Source organism: Tauraco erythrolophus, chromosome 4 (genome assembly GCF_009769465.1).
Source record: "Tauraco erythrolophus isolate bTauEry1 chromosome 4, bTauEry1.pri, whole genome shotgun sequence".
Classification (NCBI taxonomy): Eukaryota; Metazoa; Chordata; class Aves; order Musophagiformes; family Musophagidae; genus Tauraco; species Tauraco erythrolophus.
This window is the reverse complement of record NC_141468.1, coordinates 1,485,544-1,510,257: the sequence shown is the minus strand read 5'-3', so window position 1 is coordinate 1,510,257 and position 24,714 is coordinate 1,485,544. Positions and strand designations below refer to the sequence as shown.

The window sequence follows — 24,714 nt, the reverse complement described above, 5'->3', positions numbered from 1 at the left end:
TGGGCTGCAAGGTGTAGGAGGAGCCATAGTTATCTCATGTTTCTCATAGTTTACGGGTATTTGTACTTCGGCTCTAAGAACTGACTGTCAAAATATTTTTTTCCTCTGGTGACAAATCCAAAGGAACTGGGGCCTGTTTGTTCTCCCTCTTTGCACAGCTGGTTCCTAGAGAGGAGATTATGACTGTGTCTGCTCCGTGCAGATGTTTCTTCCCTGAAAAGAAAAGAAAGAAGAGATGAAATGTATTTATATCGGTGCCTGAACAACGTTGTGGTATAACATGTAAAGACAATAAACATTTTTGTAGGCCTTTTGACACGCAAAGTCGAACCCAGAAGTTCTCATTTAGAGCACAGACATCTTAGCAACACTTAAAGGGTAGCGCTGACATGGCAAACAACATGGGCTGGACTCGTGGAGAAAATTAGCCTTTCTGCTCCGCGTGGATCACATCCGATCAGATCCAGCCCAGCGAGCAGAAATCAAATTTGCGGTCGTTGTTTCTGATGGAATGAACTGACAGCCTCAAACTATTAAATACCTTTAAGCACCTTGCAAGCTGTCCAGAGAAGCCAGAATAAACACAAAATCTGTGTTAATGTGCAGAAATTAGGGGGTGTTATTCTGGCTTGATTGCTGGGCCCAGAGAGTTGTGGTGAATGGAGTTAAATCCAGTTGGCGACCGGTCACAAGTGGTGTTCTCCAGGGCTCGGCTTTGGGGCCAGTTATGTCTAATATCTTTAGCAGTGATCTAGACAAGGGGATCGACTGCACCCTCAGGAAGTTGGAAGATGACACCAAGTTGGGTGGGAGTGTTGATCTGCTTGAGGGCAGGAAGGCTCTACAGAGGGATCTGGACAGGCTGGATCCATGGGCCGAGGGCCGTTGTCTGAGGTTCAACACGGCCGAGTGCCGGGTCCTGCTCTTGGGTCACCACAACCCCAAGCAAGGCTGGAGGCTTGGGGAAGAGTGGCTGGAAAGCTGCCTGGTGGAAAAGGACCTGTGGGTGTTGGTCAACAGCCGGCTGAATATGAGCCAGCAGTGTGCCCAGGTGGCCAAGAAGGCCAACAGCATCCTGGCCTGTATCAGCAATAGTGTGGCCAGCAGGACTGGGGCAGTGATTGTCCTCCTGTATTCGGCACTGGTGAGGCCACACGTCGAATCTGGTGTTTGGTTTTGGGCCCCTCACGAGAAGAAGGACATGGAGGTGCTGGAGCGTGTCCAGAGAAGGGCAATGGAGCTGGTGAAGGGTCTGGAGCACAAGTGTTATAGGAGCGGCTGAGGGAACTGGGGGTGTTCAGCCTGGAGAAAAGGGGCTGAACTTCTCTCTGCAACTACCTGAGAGGAGGTTGTGGTGAGGTGGGATCAGGCTCTTCTCCCAAGTACCAAGCGATAGGACAAGAGGAAATGGCCTCAGGTTGCACCAGGGGAGGTTTAGATTGGATATTAGGAAAAATTTCTTCCCCGAAAGGGTTGTCGGGCATTGGAACAGGCTGCCCAGGGAAGTGGTGGAGTCACCATCCCTGGAGGTGTTTAAAAGACGTGCAGATGTGGTGCTGAGGGACAGGGTTTAGTGGTGGACTTGGCAGTGTTGGGTTAACGGTTGGACTCGATGATCTTCAAGGTCTTTTCCAACCTAAACAATTCTATGATTCTATATTGTCTTAATTGCTGAGTCAAATAAATGTTCTTTTCAGAGGGCTGCATTTGGAAAAGACTATGTTGAGGAGAAGTTAACTGGTGGTGACACAGAAGAGAAGTAGGAGGAGGCTTCAGAGAAGTCTTTCAAGATCTCCTGTGCCTGGTCTGCTTTTTTTTGCTCAAAGCAATCTATCCAGACCCTTCTGTTTTCTCTTTCTAGATCAACGTGAAAGAGGCCAAAGAGATTTGGCACAACATGAAGAAGCTGGATGGAGACGTAGAGAAGAAATACAAGATAACTTGTGATGGTAAGAGAGTACAGGTGTCAAATAACCTTCAGATAAAGAGCAGTAGTGGAAAACTGAACAGATTCATACTTCTTATCTCTGGCTGTGTACCAGGAATGAGCATCAAAAAGTACAAAATGCCTGTTCTCCTGCCACCAGCTCACCAGGGAGCTCAAAACAGGCCTGAAGTTTGTTCATTTTTTCCTGTTGGGCCTCAGAAGATGGTGGAACTATTCAGCCGTGTGTGATGGGCAGCAAAACCCCAGAAATAATGGGTGAGACAGCGGGCAGAGAAGTGCTAACAGCTGCTGCTGGCATGCCCTTCCTCTTGCAGGTGTGAAGACAGTGCCAGAGGTAGCTCGTACTGGGGAAAACCTCCTTCCTTGTCATTTTCTGTATGCAATAAGAGCTTTGGAGTCACTGGTGTAGCTGCCTTCCTCCAGTGCAGTCAGATTGTTTTGGAGTAGGGTTTTCTTTTTCATTCTTCGTACACTCAAGGGAGACAGAGCAACATCTGGGAGCAAAATGGAGATTTTCACAACCCCTCTAAATGTCATGCAAATTCCCAGCAAGACGTAGGGCCAGAAACATTTTTTTAACAAAGGGTTTTGTTTTATAGATCATGGTGTTTTATGATGAGAAAATTACCCTCTCGCTGACGTGCCTTGTTCTTTCTTGCAGGGTATTTGAAACTTTGGCAGCTCAGCAAGCCTCAGCTCTCAGGATACGATGCCATTTTTGTCGATGAAGCACAGGACTGCACTCCAGGTGAGCAGTGACAGGAGACAGAGCTGCAGCCTCCCTAAGCACTCTACAGAGAGGATGTCCACGTGCTCAGGGGTGTGTGAGAAGTGGCACAATTAAAAAAAAATTATGCCCCTTGGCTGTAACGTTGTACCTGACCCGTTGCTTGGTCCCAGATCCTTGCAAATTCAGTAAGGCAGGTTGCAAACAGGCTGCAAGAGTACATGGGCATCATCTTGAGGGGTTGCTTTCAGTTGCTTTGGGCATCCAGACATGCCATCCAGACCCTTTTGCTATTGCTTTGCTGCAGAAAACCAGAAACACCAGCATAGCTGGGGACATGGCTTGTTACAAGAGTGGCGAGACATTAAATGGTTCAGCTATGAGAACAGCAGAGCTGCTCCATCCCACCTCAGCACTGGGTGCAAGTCTTGCCCGTTCCTTGCACCATCCCGAGGATTCCTGGGTCGCGTAGCAGGAAGCTGTTGGTTTATCCCCTTTGCTGGGGATATGGGGAATAGCTCTCTTGCAAAGCAAGTTGGATTGGTTCTGCAGAGGGATCTAAGTGGACCAAACTGTGTGCTGAGGAGCTAAAGAAGGGGGTCAGAAGAAAGCCTGGTCTTTTCAGTGGATATTAAATCAGCTGAAAGGTTTCTTCAGACCATCTTTCACCTGTACTCACTGGAGAACTGGTCTTGGGAGCGTTGGGCTGTGCTTTCGCAGCTGTGTGTGCTGCAAAGTGTTGCTCTGGCAGCATCGCTGAGCGTGGTCGCAGTGGCCTGAAGGGCTTTCCGAGGTGTGCACTGAGTCAGTGTGCACATGTGCAGCACGTCTGAGTCACTGGGATGGGTGCTGGGTTTGTGCTGGGTTCACGCCTGTGGCTTCAAGATGTTTGCAGCTCCAGTCCAGGAAAAAATTCCTTCAGACTAGAATAGTGGGAGTGTGTTTGTAGACCTCCCAGTCAGCTGCGAGCTTTCCTTTGCTTCTCACTGGCTTGCTGTGTCCTGCAGCTGTGTTGACTCTTTCTTAGATGCCAGGAGTCATCAGGCAAGAGATCTTGCCTCTGTACAAGCAAGAGATATAGTACAGTTCACTCAGGCTCCTCCTTAATGCTCCAATGTTTTCCTGCAGCCATCGTGGATGTTGTGCTGTCACAGACATGCGGCATAATCCTCGTGGGAGACCCTCACCAGCAGATCTATACCTTCCGAGGTGCTGTCAATACCCTCTACTCGGTGCCTCACACCCACGTCTACTACCTCACCCAGGTAAGATGAGGGTTTCTGCTGTCCTTCCCTGGACAGATCCCTGATGCAGAAGAAAATGTTTCACATCCTTCTTGAGAAGGCATCTAAGAGCCAGACTTGTTGAGTTTGTCAGCGTGGAGCGTTTGTTTGCCTGGATTAGTGGTATGCCCTGCTGTTCACACTCAAAAGAGCTGCTTTTCCACTCTTCATGGAATGATCCCATCACTAGGAAAGCCCTGTGGCTTGTAAAATGGGTACTGGGGTAGAGTCCTTAGTATATGGCTTATTTCAAGGAGATCTCCTCTTTTCTGGGTTGGTTCTCAGCTGCAGCTGAGTGGCCAGAAGCAGATACCCTCCTTGCTCGTGTTGCCAGTTACAACAGGGGGACCATGCAGAGACGTGAAGGAGTTGGAAGGAAGGAGATGCAATTTGTTCTGGCAGCGACCTCCTTGAAATAAAACCACATTGACTAAGGAGGACATATTTACTGGCTCTACACACGATCTTTTTTATTTCTGGCTCTGTACAAACCCTGGCATTGTCACCTCTGTCCCACCACTGCCCCTTTGTCCATGGTATCTCCTGCCCTGTTTGTCTACCAAGGGTGTAATTTTCTTGAGCAGCTTCAGCTCATCCGAGTTTGCCCTGGAAGAGAGCTCCCACCTTTCTTCAGCACAAGTGCTGTTTGTCTCCAGGCTGGAATACCTAACCTGCTGCTGTGCCAACTGAAAGCTCACCCTGATTTGGTTTTTGGCCTGATTAGCCACATGACTACACAATTGTCACAGTTAATATAAGGGAGGAGCTATCCCTTTTGGAATCCTTGCAGAATGAATCGGCTAAACCACGACAATCACCAATACAAGCTGTAATGCAACCAGCTCCTAAACCAGAACAGACACCAAAACACCCACCCACCCGAGCTGCCTTTTCCCCTTTGCACTGTGCCAGCCTTGCCAGGGAGCCAGAGCCAGGGACAGACATGTAGCAGCGGGGACTGCCTTTATTTGCAGTGGCACATCTTGTGACAAGTCTTGAGACCAGCTTTCCATCACCTTGCTTGTGGAATTTTTTTGGGTAACAAGATTTTTGCACTTGTCTTTGCTGGTGGAGCTCTGGTCTGTCACCTGTCCACCAGCCCAGCCAGGTTAGGGACCTGGGTGCTTTCCCACCACCTCCAGCCCCTGCCCTGCTGCAGGACGGGTGTGCAGGGCACGTTGCAATAACTTACTGGGGAAGAGTCTTGGCAGTGGCAGCTGTTGGGGCGGAGAGGCTGGAAACCACATTTTGCCCTGTATGATAGTTCCATCTCACAGCACAGTTCCTATCACCTTGGGGAGGAGTAACCAGAGTTTCTAGGAATAGTTTAGGTGGATTTGAGTGATTTTTCTAAGAGAAAGGTTGTCCAGAAGGTTGGTGGGAATTGTATAGTTCCATATATAGTAATACTTTCGTAGGTTATAACAAGTTCCTCTTCTTTTCCTGCTGTTTCCTTCCTTTTTTTCCCACGTAGAGTTTCAGATTTGGTCCTGAAATAGCTTATATTGGAGCAACCATTCTGGAGGTCTGCAAGAGGATCAGGAATAAGACGTTAGTGGGTGGAAACCAAAAGGGTGAGTTGTGTGGGTGCACTGCTCAGCTCGGTCAGCTCTGTTCGGTGACTGGGAGTCACAGAGCTACTGCGTAATGAGCAAAGTGTCTTGGATGAATCCTGATTTATGAACATCTTTGGTTTTTAGATACCTGCTTTCAAATTGCACAGGCTAACTGGGAATTTCTTCGTGCAGGTGATGTGAGAGGCAGCATGGAAGGGAAGATAACAATCTTATCACGAAGCAATTTTAACGTGTTCGAGGATGCTGTGAAACTTACTGGGAGAGAAAGACCGATTAAAATACACGTGATTGGGGTAAGGAGAAATTGCCAATGCATCTTTCACATCCCAACTTCAAGTCCCAAAGCCTGTTAGAGCTGGTAGCAGTGATACCTACTTGTGGCTTGAAATAGGTGTGGCTGATGTGCTGTCGTCTGTAGCACCCAGGTTTAAAACTAATATTCAAGGAGAAAGCAGCAATCTGTTGTGGCTGGGGAAAAATAGAATCATAGAATTACAGAATGGTTTGGGTTGGAAGGGACCTTAAAGATCATCCAGTTCCAACCCCCCTGCCATGGGCAGGGACACCCTCCACTACACCAGGTTGCTCAAAGCCTCATCCAACCTGGCCTGGAACACTTCCAGGGATGGGGCAGCCACAGCTTCTCTGGGCAACCTGTGCCAGTGCCTCCCCACCCTCAGAGGGAAGAATTTCTTCCTTAGATCCCATCTAAATCTGCCCTCTTTCAGTTTAAATCCATTGCCCCGTGTCCTGTTACTACATGCCCATATCCAAAGCCCCTCTCCAGCTTTCCTGTAGCCCCTTCAGGCACTGGAAGGTGCTGGAAGGTCTCCCCGGAGCCTTCTCTTCTTCAGGCTGAACAGCCCCAACTCTCCCAGCCTGTCTCCATGGCAGAGGTGCTCCAGCCCTCGAATCATCTCCGTGGCCTCCTCTGGCCCCGCTCCAGCAGCTCCATGTCCTTCTTGTGCTGGGGACCCCAGAGCTGAAAGCAGCACTGCAGGGGGGTCTCAGGAGAGCAGAGCAGAGGGGCAGAATCCCCTCCCTCGCCCTGCTGCCCACGCTGCTTTGGATGCAGCCCAGGACACAGTTGGCTTTCTGGGCTGCCAGCGCACGGTGCCGGTTCACGTTGAGCTTCTCATCCACCAGCACTCCCAAGTCCTTCTCCTCAGGGCTGCTCTCCATCCATTCTCCGCCCAGCCTGTACTTGTGCTTGGGATTGCCCCGACCCACGTGCAGGACCTTGCACTTGGCCTTGTTGAACTCCATGAGGTTCTCACAGGCCCATCTCTCCAGTCTGCCCAGGTCCGGGCAAGAGAAGGCTCCGGGGAGACCTTCCAGCACCTTCCAGTACGTGAAGGGGCTACAGGAAAGCTGGAGAGGGGCTTTAGACAAGGGCATGTAGTGACAGGACACGGGGCAATGGCTTTAAACTGAAAGAGGGGAGATTTCGATGGGATCTAAGGAAGAAATTCTTCCCTCTGAGGGTGGGGAGGCACTGGCACAGGTTGCCCAGAGAAGCTGTGGCTGCCCCATCCCTGGAAGTGTTCAAGGCCAGGTTGGATGGGGCTTTGGGCAACCTGATGTAGTGGAGGGTGTCCCTGCCCATGGCAGGGGGGTTGGAACTGGATGATCTTCAAGGTCCCTTCCCCCCCAAACCCTTCTGTGATTCTATGATGATCTTCAGCACATTTCCCTTTTTCTCTCCTTCTAAAGCCCATAACCACTGGGCCCTGCCAGCTTCTCTAGAAGCTCTAGACAGCACCTTTACTCCTGTGTATTGAGAGAAGTTGTTTGTTTTAGGGGCTGGCCCGGTTTGGCCTGAGCAGAATTTATGACATTTGGAAGCTCAGTCAACCCGCAGATGAACGGAAAAAATGTGAGTATGTCCTTACCGTTCTTTTTGGGTGTGATCCTGCCTACAGCCACACGGATTTTTTTTAGGTTTCGCTGCGGTGGTAGATAGTAGCACGCTTCTTGGTGGTTTATTTTATATTTCCTCATGAAGTGATCTGTTGAAAACTGACTTTTCAGTGGTCGTGTCATGGGCTGTGATATTCTGGCTGCTCGAGTGGCTGGTGTTAACATCAGAAATGCCAAAATTGTGGGGCCTGTGCCATGCAGCCCTCCCCAGTTTTTCACTGCGACGCCTTATCTTGAGTGCAAGAGCCTCTTAAACTCATAGACTGGGATTTTTTCCCCTGTGTTTTCTGATTTGACTTCATTTTTTGTTTGTCTTAGGCTTTTCCTAGTTTGTTTTGCTTTATTTTTAAACCTGGTATGCTGAATCGTCTGTCACATGCTTTCTTTTCACTGATGGGTTTAATTTAGGAATTAAATCATTCCTTTAAAATCTCTTGGCAGCAGCAGGCAAGTACTGCGATATATGGGACACAAACAAAGGACTTACTGACCTGCCAGGAGTGGTTGGTTGTATGAGGGTTGTTACTGGTTCTTTGGAAAGGGAGCTACCAGGAAAACCCCTCGCCATCGGGGTAAAAAGAGAGAATAATGCAGAGTGGAAGGGCCCTGGGGCTGTCTCTGCCCTCAGCCCCTGCTCCAGCCTCGCTGAAGTCACGTTAGAGTCTTTCCAGACTGCTCCAAGTCTCTTCCCTACAATTTCCAAACCTGTCTGGGGATGAGGGTTGTGCAGACTTTCATAGAATCATAGAATCCTAGAATGGTTAGGGCTGGAAGGGACCTTCAAAGGTCATCTAGTCCAACCCCCCTGCAAGGAACAGGGATATCTCCAACTAGATCAGGTTGCTCAGGGCCTCATCCAACCTGGCCTTGAACGTCTCCAGGGATGGAGCACCCACCACCTCTCTGGGCAACCTGTTCCAGTGTTCTACAACTCTCAAGGACACATGGTATAGAAATGAGTGAGCTTGGTGAACGTTTGCCAGCTGCTCTCTCCTGTCAACTTACGTCCCCTTCGTAGTCCACCAGCTCTGGATCTCAACCTACCCGCTCTGACGAGAGCATCGAGCTTTGACGGTGCTTTGCATCGGTAAAGAGAAAATCCCGAGCGAAAACCACCCACCATGGAGCGAGGAACACATCCCAAGAGCCTGTGTCTCACAGCAGTGGTCCACCTCTGCTCTGGAGACAGACTGAGAGAGTTGGGGCTGTTCAGCCTGGAGAAGAGAAGGCTCCGGGGAGATCTTATTGCAGCCTCCCAGTACTGAAAGGGGGCCTACAGGAAAGCTGGAGAGGGGCTTTGGACAAGGGTGTGTAGTGACAGGACAAGGGGCAATGGCTTTAAACTGAGAGAGGGGAGATTTAGATTGGATCTAAGGAAGAAATTTTTCACTCTGAGGGTGGTGAGGCACTGGCACAGGTTGCCCAGAGAAGCTGTGGCTGCCCCATCCCTGGAAGTGTTCAAGGCCAGGTTGGATGGAGCTTTGAGCAACCTGGTGTAGTGGAGGGTGTCCCTGCCCATGGCAGGGGGGTTGGAACTGGATGGTCTTTGAGGTCCCTTCCAACCCAAACCATTCTGGGATTCTATGATCCACTGCCCCACACTTGCCTTCTCTAATACTTACTCTGAAATTTGATTAGAATTAAAAAATGCTGTTAGATGTGTCTATCAAATAAATCCATGTTATCTGCTACTTCCTTTTCAGCAAACCTTGTTATAAAGGACTCCTTTATCAAAAAATGGGAAGAAACTATGGGCTTTGTTGGTTTAAAGGAATATGCAGAGCGCATCGATGACAAAGACCTGGAAGTGAAGATTGCCATAGTGGAGAAGTACAAAGAGCGGATCCCTGAGCTGGTGCAGAAGATTGAGAGCAGCCATGTGTTACAAGAAGCCATGGCAGGTAAAGCCAAACTGTGTCTTTGATGCAGGATCAAATTCAGGTCTTTCTTCAATCCAGCTGCAGTGCTGAATCCACCTCATTCTGCAAAAAAAGCTACATTGGGATCAAGTCGGTCTTTTAGGGAGAAAGGAAGTTGAAGAGCAGCTTTTGGGGTACATCTGGAACTCCAGGTGGAGTTCAGTGCCATGAATCTGCCACCAAAGGTTTTCTTAATGTGACTTTGCCAAAGGCAAATAAACCTTTGGACACAATATTTCCTACAGCTGGAAAGCCCTAGGACTTTATCCTGCTTTTTGGGATTTCTGTTGGACTTGCCCTGCGACTTGCCGACTAAAATTTGGGAAGGGGACAAAGCAATCAAGTCAAAAATTCCTCAAATAAAGAGCATTCCTGTTTGGGAGTTGGGGCTGGGGCTCAGGCTTTTCCTTGGCAGGGAAGTTGTCTTCAGCAGTCTAGATTCCCGACAGAGGTGCTTTCCTTCTGATTTATATTTGGGGAGAAGTGAAGTGAATGCAGAATGAAATCATTTCGAACTAAGAAATGCCGTTATTGCTGCGATGACTGATCTTTTTTTCCGTCTCGTTCCCGACGTGCCCTGGTTACAGATTACCTAATAGGTACTGTCCACCAAGCCAAAGGCCTGGAATTCGATACGGTGCTGGTTGCAGATGACTTTGTGAACGTACCGTGTCTCAGTGGCGATTCCCAGAGAAGAACTAACTTCAGCATCGGTAAGGGAACGCCTGCGTGCCGTCCCCGTCCTGATCCGAAAAGGGGAAAGCCAAGCGTGCTGCCGGCGCTTGGCCTCTGAGCCCGTGCTCATCGGGGGCACCAGGTGCCGCTGGCTGTCCTAGTGATCATGGATCTTGTCATAGTTTCCTTCACAGTGAGACAGGGGTTGGGGAATCACGGAATGGTTTGGGTTGGAAGGGACCTCAAAGATCATCCAGTTCCAACCCCCTTGCCATGGGCAGGGACACCCTCCACTACACCAGGTTGCCCAAAGCCTCATCCAACCTGGCCTTGAACACTTGTTCCTTGGATGTCTAATGTTCCTGCCATTGAGCTTGTAGCCATCTAGCAAGACAGAAAGACCAACTCCACGCTTGGCAAAGACACTGATTTCCTTAGCTAGCGGAGCTCATGCTTTGGAAGAGCTGATCTCTTCCCAGTGAGCGGAGAGGAACTTGCAGAGTGAATCTAGAGACTGAGAACCTCCTCCAGTGCCAAGTCTGTGTCCAGGAGGTGGGAAAACATGTAGCAGTGAGCTGCTTCCCTGGGCATGTAGAGTCCTTCCCTTGCCTGGAAGGGAGAGCGTAGAACGAGGCAGGAGCTATCAGTGGTGTCAGGAACTGCACAGCAAACGCAGGAGAGTGCTGCCAGCTGGGCTGCTCTGCAAGTTCATGCTCTCCCAGAGAAGCACCGACCGTCCTTCCAGAAGTTCTAGGTGAAGCATGAGAATGAAGCTGTTCGTTCTTGTTGTCTAAAGCTGTTGATGATCTTTCCTCCAACCTAGGCATGTATCCTGAGGACGAATGGAACCTGCTCTACGTAGCAGTGACACGAGCAAAGAAGTGTTTGCTGATGTCAAAGTCCCTTGAACACCTATTGGCATTGGCTGGGGTAAGTAACGTCTTTCCAAAGTAGGCAAATCCTCGAGGGGGGCAGTTTAGGGCCCTGATGCCTGCGCTTTGTGGCACGATGCCCCACAATGAGGCATTGGCGTGTGCCAGCTGGCTGAGCAGCCCTGCCCGTGCGCTGCAGCTGGTGTGCGAGTGCTCCAGGGCAGAGCAGGCAGCCGGGGAGGGCAAACTCCCAGACACGCCACTGCCTCGTTAGGATGACAGGCTGGAGAGGTGGGCCTGTGAGAACCTCATGGAGTTCAACAAGGCCAAGTGCAAAGTCCTGCACATGGGTTGGGGCAATCCCAAGCACAAGGACAGGCTGGGCGGAGAATGGATGGAGAGCAGCCCTGAGGAGAAGGACTTGGGGGTGCTGGTGGGTGAGAAGCTCAACATGAGCCGGCACCGTGCGCTGGCAGCCCAGAAAGCCAACTGTGTCCTGGGCTGCACCCAGAGCAGCGTGGGCAGCAGGGCGAGGGAGGGGATTCTGCCCCTCTGCTCTGCTCTCCTGACACCCCCCTGCAGTGCTGCTTTCAGCTCTGGGGTCCCCAACACAAGAAGGACATGGAGCTGCTGGAGCGGGTCCAGAGGAGGCCACGGAGATGATCCAAGGGCTGGAGCACCTCTGCTCTGGAGACAGGCTGAGAGAGTTGGGGCTGTTCAGCCTGGAGAAGAGAAGGCTCCAGGGTGATCTTATTGCAGCCTTCCAGTACTTAAAGGGGCCTACGGGAAAGCTGGAGAGGGGCTTTTTACAAGGGCGTGTAGTGATAGGACAAGGGGCAATGGCTTTAAACTGGAAGAGGGGAGATTTAGATTGGATATAAGGAAGAAATTTTTCACTGAGAGGATGGTGAGGCACTGGAGCAGGTTGCCCAGAGAGGTGGTTGATGCCCCATCTCTGAAAACATTCAAGGCCAGGTTGGATGGGTCTCTGAAGAACCTGATCTAGCTGAAGATGTCCCTGCCCATGGCAGGGGGTTGGAACTGGATGATCTCTGAGGTCCCTTCCAACCCAAACCATTCTATGATTCTATGATTTGGGGTCTCGAGGCAGCTCCGCAAGTGCTGACGTCTCGGGCAGCTGCCAATTAAAAAAAGTGCCGAGAGACTCAGCACCCACTACCCATAAAATCCGCACATCTCCGATAATTCCATTTCAAGGAGCCGTGTGTGGTGGAGCGGCGTGAAAGAAGATTATCATAAAATTCACCCTGATCCTAAGATTCACGCCGAGCATGGACGGTGCCCTGGCTTGTGCTGGCCCAGACCAGAACAGCTGAGGTCACACTCTTCCCTCCGTTCGCCGCGCTCCGTACCATGATTTCAATAGCAAGACACGAAGTTGCAGCAGTTTTTTTCCGCAGTCTTTGCACTTGGGATCCACAGATCCCGACTTCTTACCTTGGCAGAGGTTCCCTTTTCCCTTTCTGCAGTGGTTGACAGCTCTGACTCCACTTCCTTCCTCGCCAGCTGCTGCTGGCTTCCACTTGATGTTCGTGGTCACCAGGGAACTGAGTTTGGTTTGTTCTGGTTTATTTTTACAAAAAAAAAACCATTATGATGCAAGTCACTTCCCAGAGGGTTGGAAAAAAAAAAAAGAAAACAACCTGTTCCAGTATGTCAGCTCCCTCTGAGTGGTGGCGTTCCCTGTTTTTCTTCTTTCTTAGGAGCGTTTCCTTCGCGTGGAGCTGATGAGCGGGGCTGCGAAGGACGGGGCCACCCTAACTTGTTCTGTGCCGCAGTGTACGAAAACACTGGAATCCAGCTCCCAGCTGGTCGTGAAGAAACTCCCTTTGACTCACGTACGTCCCATCCCTGGCCCTTTGAGATCTAAGCTGTCGCAGCGACGAGGGACAACCTCAGTGCTGAGCTTTAGTGGCAGCCAGCAGGGAACATCCCATAGCCACAGCTCCCTGGCCCTTTGCTTCCGCTCACAACCCCGGCTCCTCACCGGGGGTGACTTCCCAACCAGACGATTCAGGGCAGTGTTGCAGTTCCCTCAGATCCCCTCAAGCCTGAACCAATCTTCTGAGACTAATTGTGGTCCCAGTTGCAGCTAGTTTGGGGGTTTTGTTGTGTCAGATCCTATTTCTGACTCTTGGAGCCTCTGCTGAGCCCATGGAACATCCATCTGAGGTCTGCAGAGCACCCCTGGCTGCTGCCAGCTGGAGGTGACAATCTGACTTCTGGGTCCAGTTTTGGCTTCAGTCCCACCTTCTGGCTCCCAGGGTTGCCCAGAAGGTGCAGTAAAGGCCAAGCTGCCCTAGTGAGCACGTAATAAATCTGGTGAAACTCCATGTCCAGGCCAAGAGACAGCAGATGGCTCCGAGCCATCAGCAGGGGCCACGTGCACCGAGACGGGGCAAAACCTTGTGCTTCCCCAGCGAAGACCTGCACGGGGACGTTCTGGTCGTTGCAGCTCCTAAACAAACTGTCCCATAAGGGATTTCCTTGCAAGGGAGGTGGCAGGAGATGCTTCGGGCACATCGTTGCTCTCTTCCCTGGCTGTGAGGGGGTTGCATCCGAGGTTGGAAGTCTTCCTCCAGCCTTCCTCTTCTCTCAAATCTCTCTTTTTCCCGCAGAGCAATGGCAGCAGGGATGCTGGTGGCTACCTTTGCCGCGCTTGCACGCAGCAGCGCTTTGGTTCTCTGACACCACTGACCTTTTTCCCAGTGCTTCAGGAACAGCCCATCCAGCTCTAAGGAAGCCCATCCAGCTCTAAGGAAGCCCATCTAGCTCTAACGAAGCCCATCCAGCTCTAACGAAGCCCAACTCCCCAGAGCTGCAGCCTGGAGCCATCCTGGGTGTGGGACAAGAGCTGTTGTCAACATCCCAGCTCCAAAATCAGGTGGATGTTGAAGCAGGATTTCAGACCAGCTCTGAGAGGAACCTTCCAGGCTCTCTGCAAGGAGGTGTGAGATCCTTTCTCCAGCCCTGCCTTGCCCTCCAGGAGCTGGTGGGCATGACCCGCGTTGCTGCACAGAAGAATACACATTATATAAACTGTACTGGGCAGGACAGCTTTTTATTTTTTTGAGCATTACCTCTCCGTTCCCTCTGTCACCAGGAAAACGCCTCCAGTGACCAAACTGCCAGGATATCCCTGCCTATTCCATCACGTCATGCCTCAGTGAAATCCCTCTGATCCACCAGAAGACGAAATGAGACACTGAAAAGTACCCGAAGAAACATGTTATTCCTAGAAAATGGCCTTTTTCCTGGAGCCTGTTTCAATGGGGAAGATTTTACTATCAGCTCTGGGAGGAAGTTGTTCATCTCTCCCAACTAAATTAATTTTCCGTACTTACAGCCAAGAGGTTTTCCCTGACTCTTTCCCTTCTCCCTGCAGCAAAGTATAAGGGAAGACGAGAGGCAACACTTGAAGAACTGCTTTGCTTTGGTTTCAGGCTAACTCAGAGCGCTTTTTTAATGCTGAAATTAAATTTGTAACAACAAAAAAATGCCTTAGTGCTTTCTTTTTTATCTTCCTTTCTGTTCAGAAGTTGTCTCGGGTTGCGTTTATCTACCTGCCGTCACAGGGGCAGTGGTGGTGCAGCATGATGCTCTCCTAAATCAGATGATGTCTCACGCTCTCTGTTTGAAGACACTGTGGCTCTGCGTCCTGCGGAGATCAAAACCGAAACCCATTTCGGAAAAGATCTGCTCTTGGCCATGGGCCCAGAGCCTTGAGCCATCCATGCCTGTGGAAGGAAGCCCATGCATCCTGTTGATGCATTCCATGGTTTTTCATTCAAGGGTAGCTGCTCCGCTGGCTCTCCTTTCACTTTCAAAGCACCGACTCCAGAAAGGCTTTCCCTGTTCCGCTCGCCGAAGCGCGGGCAGAGGTTCACCCAAGACTTGGATCTAACGGCGGAGCTCGGTGTGGACGTTGGACCAGGCACCTCCAGCAAACCCTTCCAAGCTCACCCGTTTTCCGCCCGTCCCGTGGGACAGTGAGAAGAGGCACGGTCGCTGCAGGAAGGTTTGGTCCGTCGCACATCCAAAGCGCTGCTTCCTCCAGCTCCGACAGTCCGGAGCAGCGGCACAAACAGGAGGAAAAGATACAACAGCGAGGAAAGGACGTGGGAATTAAGTTGTTGGATACCTACTGGTTTCCAGCTGACTGCTGAAAACCCTTTAGCCAGCTGGCTGAGCCCAAGGAGCGATGGCAGCTGCCACCTTGCCGTCACCCTTTGCCTGCGGAGCACGGTGCCACCGGTGGCCGGTGAGCCCTTTCTGCTGCGGGGATGGATTTCACCCCACCCCAGCTCCCAGCTGTCCCACTGTCCTCCCCACCCTCAGGGCTGCTGAGACACCAGACCAGACAAAAAAATCAACTGCCATGTGCGTGTTTTTCTATACAATATGTACACGTTTATACCTAAACTGGCACCAGTATGGAGCTGCCTGTTGTGTGCCAAGGGGGGAATGGGCAGGTAACAACTGGTGATGGACGAAGGGAAAACATGGGAAGGAAAAGAGTTCCTGGGTTGTTTTATTGCCTTCAGTCTTTGGTAGTGTCTGTAGTGCAATCGCTCCTGCTCGTGATCCCCTGCCAGCTGCCAGGGGGCACCTGGGGTTGGCGTCAAAGTGCCTCTGAAGGACCCCCAAGCGCTGTGCGAGGGCTGGCGGTGGGACGGCGCTGGCACCCCTCGCGGCGGTGGTGGGCTCACCGGGCAGTGGCTGAAAGAGAGCAGGGAGGGGGTGAGGATGCGGAGGAGGGGTGCTCAGCTGGGTCCCTCTCTCTCTCTGTTGGGTTTTGGGGCAATCTGGGGGCAAAGCAGCTCTAGGGACAGGGCTGGACCCCATCCCTGGCAGTGTTCCAGGCCAGGTTGGATGAGGCTTTGGGCAACCTGGTGTAGTGGAGGGTGTCCCTGCCCATGGCAGGGGGGATGGAACTGGATGGTCTTTGAGGTCCCTCCTAACCCAAACCAGTCTGTGATTCTATGGTGTCCAGCTGGCCCAACTCTGGCCTTGCTCCAGACCAGGGAACGGGCACTTCTTGGGACAGGGCAGCCCAGCTTCACCCCCCAGCACCCAAACCCCATCCCTTGCCCCCCAAACACTCTCCGCTGAGGCAGGCAGCCCCCAGCCCACCAACACCCACAGGACAACCTCCTCTGAATTTTGACTCCTGACACAGGATGCCCACCACCTCCGTGCCACCCCAGGGTGCTCACGGGGCTCACCCACCCCCTGTTCGGCCACACATGCGATACCCACGCACCTTTGGGTGCTGGAGCGGTGTCATCCATGGGAGTCACTTGTTCAGGCTGAGAAGAGCGGCCACGTGTCCCTGGGGCGAACATGTTCGGCACGGGGGGTGGCTGGGGACCGGGACGCGCTCTGCCACGTGCCGCTGCCGCTCGGGGAAGCGTCCGGCTTTCCATCCGAGCCCCGAGCATCCTCCGGGCTGGTGGGTGCACCGAGTTGTCTCATGGTGGGTGCTCAGCCCGTGGGGAAGACAGCGGGTGGCAGCATGTCCTCTTCCTCAGCGGCCAGGGTTGTCATGGGGATGGCCGTCCTCGTCACCACGTAGTCCTGCCTGGCACGCCTGTGGAGGGGACAGGAGCGTCACCGGCACCCTGAGGCCTTTCTCCAGCTTTCAGGAAAGCACAGAGGCCGAGAGCAACTCATCACCGAGGTGGAAGGACCTCTTGGGGCTTGGAACTTACGTTTTCATCCTCCAGCAACAGCAGGCCACAACACAGATGACCACCAGCAGCACCAGGAGCCCTGCGGGAGGGACACGGCAGCCGATGAGCATCTTCCACCACGAGGCCCGGCTCAAGCGGAACGACTCCGCAAAGAGCCGAAAATACTTTGTGCACGTTCATGAGGTGCCCTTCCCACCCTGGAGAGAAATGTGGGTGCTGCATCCTTCCCCCCTTGGAGGCACAAACCTCCCACAGCCCCGAGGAGGGCTTTTAAGTTAAAAAATGAAGAAAATAAGCCCCTGCTTGCCAAAATAAGCTTTTTGCCCGGCTTACCAGTGGAAGAGGCCAGGGTCTGGATGGAAACTGGAAAAGAAGAGAGAAATGGAGATTTTTAGCTGCAGAGCCAGGAAAGTGGGAGGTGCTGGGGGGACCCTGACTAAAAGGGGGGCTGGAGAGAAAGGGAAAACGCGTTGGGAAGGTAAAAGAGCGTTCGCTGGTTGAAGCGCAGCCCTGTTGCTGTCTCCTCTGGAGAGGTGGCCTGACCTGCGGCGTGGTCTGTCGGGGCAGTGGGCAGCAGGGTTGTCCCCACAGATGTCCCTGGGGTTGTCCCCTGTCCCGGTGCGGATGTCCCCAGTGGTGAGGACGTCTCCAGCAGCACGGACGTCTCTGATGAAGGCCCATCAGGTGCTGGTGTCATGGGTGATGGCCCAGCAGCATCCCGAAGTCCAGGCGTTGCTGCTGGAGAGGGGCTGAAGGTCAAGCTGGTGGTGGTGGTTCCTGCTGGGGAAAACGGTGGAAAATCTTCTAATTTCAAAAATGAAAAGGCGCACTCCAGGCAGCGCCATGATTTTAGCGCTCAGCTTCACGCTCGCCTGGCGCAGGCTGCAGCGAGGGCGATACCGCCCCTCCAGGGTGGCACAATTTCACCCAAATTCAGTCCCACCACTGAAATATTTTGCTTTCCACACCACGGTGGCCGTGGTTTTGCCATGACCACCGTCACGGCGGCCCCGAACCAACCCTCGTGGGCTGCGTTTGCCCCTTCCTCACCCCTCTGGGTCGTCTTCTGGGTGCACGGTGTGGTGGTGAGATCAGGTTTGGGAGTTTGCGGAGGTAGAGCCGGGTCCCCTTCGAAAAGACACAACGCAGAGACACCATCAACAGCAGCGCCCACGTCGCCCCATGTTCTCCTCCACCGTGCCGGTGACGGAGGTGTCCCCCCTCCCCGGTCCCCAGCACGTCCCAGTTGCCGAACGAGGGCTTACGGATGCATTGCAGCGTGGTGTGGGTCCAGTCGGGCTCACTGGAGCCGTCGCGGAGGACACACTGGATGAGACTGGAGGTACCGGCTTTGCGCTTGTAGCCCGGGTTGCAGGTGTAACGCAGGCGGGCGTTGAGCAGCGTGTTGTTGCCCACATCGATGTGCGCGTTGGGTATGTCCTTGGGGCGGCTGCATCGCGCTGGGATATCAAAAAAAAAAGAGATTAAGATCACCACAGGGAGATTAGGCACCCTCTGGATCCAGCTCGCTGTGCTGAACGGCACCCAAGAGGGTCAAATCCTGCCAGGGAGTGGGAACGGGGTATCGGTGCTGCCCCGGGGCTGGGAGAGCCTCATCCAGCCCGCAGAAAGACAGCGGTGAGATGGCTGTGCCCGTGCACGGCGGGTGGAGAAGGGGAAAGCTCCATTTCCAGCACGTTTGGGGTAACTTGGAGCAGCTCCTCCAGCCACCAAAGACTTTTCGCAGAATTCCATCGCTTCGCAGCGAGTGGCCTGGCCGACAGCCCCGGCTGCATCCCGCCACCAGCTGCTGCATTCCAGCTGTGGTCACCACCCTCTTTTCTTCTCCACTTATTTTGCAGCTCGACGTGAAAAATTCCAGGCACTGCGTGAGTCCTCCAGCCGTTTCCTGGGGAATTTTCCCTATCGGAGGCAGCAGCTGGCAGCAGCTGGAATTTGAGCACTGTGTTGCCGAGCAATGGGGTGGTGTTGGGCTACGAGTTACGTCTTTTCTTATCCCCAAAGGGCTCGTGCTTCCCCTTTGGCCTTGATTTGGGGTTGGTTTCGCAAGAGGCTGTTAACAATTTCACTTCTTTTTCTGGTGCAATGGAGAAAGATTCTTGGTTGTCCCAAGACTGTGCCTGCGCCCGGACCCCTGCCGCAGTGTGGGGACGACTCACCTGTCCCCCAGCACGAGCCGCTACAGAGAGGTGATGCTCCAAGCCAAGCTGGAGTGGTCCACAGCCAGGATGGAGTGCTGCATGGCTGGGATGTGATGCGCAGATCCAGGCACTGGACCAGGTTGCCCAGAGAAGTTGTGGCTGCCCCATCCCTGGAAGTGTTCAAGGCCAGGTTGCATGGGGCTTTGGGCAACCTGGTGTAGTGGAGGGTGTCCCTGCCCATGGCAGGGGGGTTGGAACTGGATGATCTTTGAGGTCCCTTCCAACCCAAACCATTCTATGCAACGCACGGTGAGATGGATCAATGTCCAGCTGGGATGTGGTGTACAGACAGGATGGAGCAATGCACGGCCGGGATGTGACGTACAGCATGGCTGAACCGATGCCTGGCATGGATGGAGAAATGCCCAGCTGGCATAAAGCGACACCCAGCTGGGACAGAGCAGTGCCCAGCCAGGATGATGGACGTTTGATACGGAAGGACGCCCAGTTGGGCTGAGATTAGGAGCGGGAGCACAGCGGGGACGGGAGTACGATGGCAGTGAGGACAGGAGCACAACAGGGGTGGGAATGCAATGGCGATGGGGACAGGAGCCCGCTGGGGACAGGAGTGTGGTGCCAGTGGGGACAGGAGCACAATGGGGACGGGAGCACGACATGCTCCCCCAGGCACCCAAAACACCCGGAGATAAAAATCTCCTTAATCTTACAACTCCTGCCCCGATTTATTAGGTATCCCCAGACCATCCCAGAGGGGTCCACTCTGTTTTGGTGCTTGGGTAGGTCTGTGCCATGTCCCCCGGCACTGGGACACCCCGAAGAGCCGCAGCCATCGTGCTGGGAGAGCAGGAGTGAGGCGGCAGCCACGTGTGTGCCGAGCACATCGGTTCTCAGCCCCCGCTCGAGGCTGGGAGCGTTTTGAGGAAAGGCCACGGGCCGTTTGGCAACGCCCTCGCACGCCGCCAGACCTGAAGCTGTGCCACACAACCAGTGAAGAGCCCTTCCAGTGCCAACACAACCCGCAGCCACGTCTGCGAGGGAAGCACAGCAGGAAATCCTGCTGGAAGCATCAGAAATGTCTGGGAAAAACAGGGACCTGCGAGTCCTGCTTAAGCCTTTCAGCTTTTAAACCTGATTTCGTCATCCTAATCCCAACGAAGCACTTTTTTTTTTCCAGCTGATGTGACTGTAAAATAAACTCTTCTTCCAGAAATCACCCAAGTCCTTCGACGGCAAGATCCCGGCATCTCCGTTCTCCGGGATCGCGACCTCGGCGTCTCGCGCCATCGCTGCACGGATTTCAGTTTGTTTGATGGGACAAAACATGTGCCAAGGGGGAAAAGGGGAGGAAATCTTTGAGGATTCAGGTTTCCAGTGCTGCTACAGCCCTGGAAACGCACGGTGAAAATTTAGGTTTTCTTTTCTACCTCGGTACCAAATTGGAAATGGTGTAAAACACGGATGGGTGGGAAGAGCCGTGACCATGACACAGCTCTTGCTTCCAAGCAAGGAGATTTGCGGTAACTACAAGCCTCTCCCTCTCTTACATGCTTTTTTATTGAAGCAGATGGATAAAATTCTCTGGATCTGGGCACTGGCGGGGACTTGCGCGCAGGAAAAACCAATATCTGTCTTCCACTTTCCTGTTTAATTCAAGGAAAAACTCACAAGACTTTCCCACAATGGCCAAAAACATCTCTCCGGGATGTCCACAATGGCCAAATACCTCCGCTCCCTCCAAACTTTCCCGGTTGAGTTTTCCCACTGATGTGTCAGCCCTAGTGCTTGAAGACTCATGGCATCATTAGCCAACCTCCCAAACGAGCCGTGGTGCCGGGTACCACCCTTCCTGGGAAAATACCTCAGGCTACCTTATTTCCATCCGAAATCCCTGCATCCTGCTGGGTTTCCAGGTTCAAACACGTGCACAATACTTTTTTTTTTTTTTGTATTTGCATTAATTAAACGTGTGTTTTTGCTTCGCTTTTTTTTTGGTTTTCTCCGCCAGCGATCTCAAATGGTGTCGGTGAAGGTGAGCTCGTCCTGCCATGTCGGGAAGTGAAACACGCAGGCACCGGCCACGCAAGATGGAGATGGGATCGTGAGATGGAGATGGTCCCAGAGATGGAGATGCTGCCGTGTGCTGTCATCCCACATCGCGGAGATGTCCCCCTCCGGCTTCGCGGGGCTGCGGGGGGATGCACGACCACAACTAGACACAAGAGAATCCACACTGGGAAAACCAGACTGTTTTTTCTTAGAAAAATATCAGAAAAAGGGCCAGAGCCGGGCTCATTTTCCGCTGACGGTTTAAAAACCATAAGCCAAAAGAAGCGGAGAGAAGATAAGGTTCAGAATTCTGTGCCCAAGACTGGGGAATACACAAGAAACACCCAAATCACAGAAATAAAGAAAATCTTTTCATGTTCTTAACTGAAAAACATTAATGATCAAATGGCTCTGCCACGGATGGAAAGCAGGAGAGGACACGACCCGCAGCACGGGCATCGTGGGATGCATATGGACATGGCTGGCGCAGAGGGGCTGCCTCCCTCGACTGAAGTAAAAGCAATAAAATTCTTGTTTTCTAACACACCAGACAAGCACGTTTTCTGCCTCAAACGAGGGTCCTGATTGCGTCACCGCTGCCAGGACTGTAGCCAGCAGGTCTGGCACGGGGCCTTGGAAGGTTTTGCCTTCTGAGACAGATATTTTTAGCCTGTTCCTGAGATGTGCCAGCAGCAATTCTGCCTTCTGTTTGCTGCTGGAGCCATTTTACAGCCCTCGCTGCACCCACCAGCTGTTCAGAAATCGGAGTAAATTCCTTCTTCAGGGCGTCGCAGCTTCCACAGCGGATGGGAGCCTGGAGAAGGCCGAGTGCTAAAGCTGTCCTGAAGCTCCGAGCTCCCTTCCAGCCTTATTTCCTGCGCTTCCATGCAAATCCTTCACAATTCCCACCGCTCTGGTGAGACCCCCCCCTGCAGTGCTGCGTTCAGCTCTGGGGTTCCCAGCACAAGAAGGACATGGAGCTGCTGGAGCGGGGCCAGAGGAGGCCACGGAGATGATCCAAGGGCTGGAGCACCTCTGCTATGGAGACAGGCTGGGAGAGTTGGGGCTGTTCAGCCTGGAGAAGAGAAGGCTCCGGGGAGACCTTCCAGCACCTTCCAGTACCTGAAGGGGCTACAGGAAAGGTGGAGAGGGGCTTTGGACAAGGGTGTGTAGTGACAGGACACGGGGCAATGGCTTTAAACTGAAAGAGGGGAGATTTCGATGGGATCTAAGGAAGAAATTTTTTATGATGAAGGTGGCGAAACACTGGCACAGGTTGCCCAGAGAGGTGGCAGATGCCCCATCTCTGAAAACATCCAAGGCCAGGTTGGATGGGTCTCTGAAGAACCTGATCTAGCTGAAGATGTCCCTGCCCATGGCAGGGGGTTGGACTAGGTGAGCTTTAAAGGTGCCTTCCAGCCCAAACCGTTCCATGATTCCACGATTCTCAGTTAATTAAATATTTCCTAACAGTCTTGCCACCCTGCCAGCAGCTCCCCAGGGCTGTCAGCACCACCAGCTCCTCCACTACCTGCGCTGAACCGTGACGGTGATTCTCCCCGAAGCCGCTTTCGGAGAGGCGAGACACAATGTGTCATTCCCAGTCCAGTGGCGATGCTCAGCCGTGGACAAGTCACAGCTCCACGGAAAACCCACAGACCCCACCCAGGGTGAAATCCCACAGTGATGCAGTTCCCATGGTCCATCACACAGGCCCTAAAAATCACCCCCGGCCTCCCTGGACACTGGTGGGGAAGTGGGCACCTGGGAGGTGCAAGGGTAATGTGGGGTTGCAGCTTGGGCACCCTGGGGAGCAGTGTGGGTGCCCTAGGGGGGAGCATGAGAACCCAGGGATGCAGGCTGGGCACCTCAAGGAGCAGCATGGGCACTCCAGGAGTGGGAATGGGGCACCTAGAGAGAGGTGTGGGCATGCAGGGAGCAGCGTGGGCACCCCAGAGGTGGGAATGGGGCACCTAGAGAGAGGTGTGGGCATGCAGGGAGCAGCGTGGGCACCCCAGAGGTGGGAATGGGGCACCTAGAGAGAGGTGTGGGCATGCAGGGAGCAGCGTGGGCACCCCAGAGGTGGGAATGGGGCACCTAGAGAGAGGTGTGGGCATGCAGGGAGCAGCGTGGGCACCCCAGAGGTGGGAATGGGGCACCTAGAGAGAGGTGTGGGCATGCAGGGAGCAGCATGGCCACCCTGGGGTCCAGAGTGGGCACCCCAGGGGTGGGAATGGGGCACCTACAAAGAGGTGTGGGCATGCTGGGGAGCAGCGTGGGTACCCCGGGGTGCAGTGTGGTCACCCCAGGGGTGGGAATGGGGCACCTCCAAAGAGGTGTGGGCATGCAGGGAGCAGCGTGGGCACCCCAGGGAGTAACGTGGGTACCCCGGGGTGCAGCGTGGGCACTCCGGGGGGAGCCCAGACACTCCGGGGAGTAACGTGGGTATCCCTGGAAGCTGAGCAAGCACGCCAGGGACGGCGTGGGCACCCCGAGGAGCAGCATGGGCATGCCGGCGGCGAGCCGGGGAGCCCGGGGGAGCCCCGCTTACCCGTGTCGGCGGCGGTCCAGGGCAGCAGGAGGGCGACGGTGCCGCAAAGCAGCGGCAGCAGCGGCCGCGCCATGGGCCGGCGGCGGCGGCACCGGGGCCGGGCCGGGCCGGGGGGCTCAGGGCTCCCGCCGGGGCTCCGCGGCGCTGCCCCGCCGCTCGCCGCCGGACATGCCCGGCGTGGCCCAACGTGCCTTTCGCTTTCGCTTTCGAGCCGGGGCGACCGGGTAGAGCGCGCCGCCCTGGAGGGATGGGGAACCCGCGGGAGGGAGGGATGCAGTGCCCGGGGAGCGGGGGCGCAGTGCCCCGGGGGAGAGCCGGTACCCGAGGGGGGGTGCAATAACGGGGGTGGGGGTGGGTGGGTGTTGCGATAGGAGGGGGATACAATGCCTGGAGGGGGGGAAATGTGGTACCCGAGGGAGGATGCTGGCATGGGGGGAGATGCTATGCCCAGAGAGGGGATGCAATACCAAGGGGATGAAATATCTGAAGGGGTGGGGGGCATTATCCAGAGGGGTGCAATACCAGGGGGTGAGGGAGAGGGGATGTGGTGCCTGGGGGGGAGATGCTCTACCCCTAGAGAAAGCAGTACCTGGGGTGACGCAACACCTCTGCCATGGAGACAGGTTGAGAGAGTTGGGGCTGTTCCGCCTGGAGAAGAGAAGGCTCCGGGGAGACCTTCCAGCAGCTTCCAGTGCCTAAAGGGGCTACAGGAAAGGTGGAGAGGGGCTTTGGACAAGGGTGTGTAGTGACAGGACACGGGGCAATGGCTTTAAACTGAAAGAGGGGAGATGTACCCTCAGTAAATTTGCGGACGACACCAAGCTGGGAGGCTGTGTCGATCTGCTCGAGGGTAGGGAGGCTCTTCAGAGGGATTTGAACAGACTGGATCGTTGGGCTGAGGCCAATGGCATGAGCTTTAATAAGGCCAAGTGCAGAGTCCTTCACTTGGGGTATAAAAACCCCAAGCATCGCTATAGGCTCGGGGAGGAGTGGCTGGAGAGCTGCCTGGTGGAGAAGGACCTGGGGGTGTTGGTTGACTACCGGCTCGATATGAGCCAGCAGTGTGCCCAGGTGGCCAAAAAGGCCAATGGGATACTGGCGTGTATCAAGAATAGTGTGACCAGCAGGAGCAGGGAAGTGATCCTGCCCCTGTGCTCGGCACTGGTGAGGCCGCACCTGGAATATTGTGTCCAGTTTTGGGCCCCTCGCTTTAAGAGAGATATTGAGCTCCTGGAGCGAGTCCAAAGAAGGGCGACCAAACTGGTCAAGGGGCTGGAAAATAAAACTTATGAGGAGCGG

General features: G+C 53.8%; 2 protein-coding genes across 6 annotated transcripts in view; one reads left to right on the top strand and one right to left on the bottom strand.

Annotated features, from left to right (window-relative positions):
- Positions 1-15,190, top strand: part of FBH1 (F-box DNA helicase 1) — a 36,043-nt gene extending 20,853 nt beyond the window's left edge. For 4 of the 5 annotated variants that reach the window (XM_086609710.1, XM_086609707.1, XM_086609706.1 and 1 more), the window contains 11 exons: positions 1,862-1,949; positions 2,610-2,696; positions 3,804-3,940; positions 5,433-5,532; positions 5,707-5,828; positions 7,336-7,411; positions 9,159-9,356; positions 9,962-10,087; positions 10,873-10,979; positions 12,646-12,780; positions 13,561-14,086. In XM_086609710.1, coding sequence (XP_086465836.1) covers positions 1,862-1,949; positions 2,610-2,696; positions 3,804-3,940; positions 5,433-5,532; positions 5,707-5,828; positions 7,336-7,411; positions 9,159-9,356; positions 9,962-10,087; positions 10,873-10,979; positions 12,646-12,780; positions 13,561-13,680 — 1,296 coding nt within the window. In that variant the 3' untranslated portion in view covers positions 13,681-14,086. Of the gene's footprint in view, positions 1-1,861; positions 1,950-2,609; positions 2,697-3,803; positions 3,941-5,432; positions 5,533-5,706; positions 5,829-7,335; positions 7,412-9,158; positions 9,357-9,961; positions 10,088-10,872; positions 10,980-12,645; positions 12,781-13,560 lie in introns of all 5 variants that reach the window. The other variant, XM_086609708.1, reaches the window with a different exon arrangement.
- A 1,185-nt stretch (positions 15,191-16,375) lies between these two features.
- IL15RA (interleukin 15 receptor subunit alpha) lies at positions 16,376-23,488 on the bottom strand. The gene is made up of 7 exons (XM_086610869.1): positions 23,416-23,488; positions 17,901-18,095; positions 17,686-17,763; positions 17,179-17,412; positions 16,969-16,998; positions 16,654-16,714; positions 16,376-16,532 (listed from the first exon to the last, which is right to left on the bottom strand). The coding sequence occupies exons 1-7, from the start codon at positions 23,486-23,488 to the stop codon at positions 16,427-16,429; spliced, it is 777 nt and encodes a 258-aa protein (XP_086466995.1). The 3' UTR covers positions 16,376-16,426.
- Positions 23,489-24,714: the final 1,226 nt, after the last annotated feature.

Coding starts and splice junctions, on each gene's coding strand:
- IL15RA (XM_086610869.1), bottom strand. CDS start 23,488: ATGGCGCGGCCGCTGCTGCCGCTGCTTTGCGGCACCGTCGCCCTCCTG. Junction 17,764..17,900: donor CACCACGCTGCAATGCATCC/GTAAGCCCTCGT, acceptor GTCTTTTCGAAG/GGGACCCGGCTCTACCTCCG. Junction 16,999..17,178: donor CCCGACAGACCACGCCGCAG/GTCAGGCCACCT, acceptor CTTCTTTTCCAG/TTTCCATCCAGACCCTGGCC.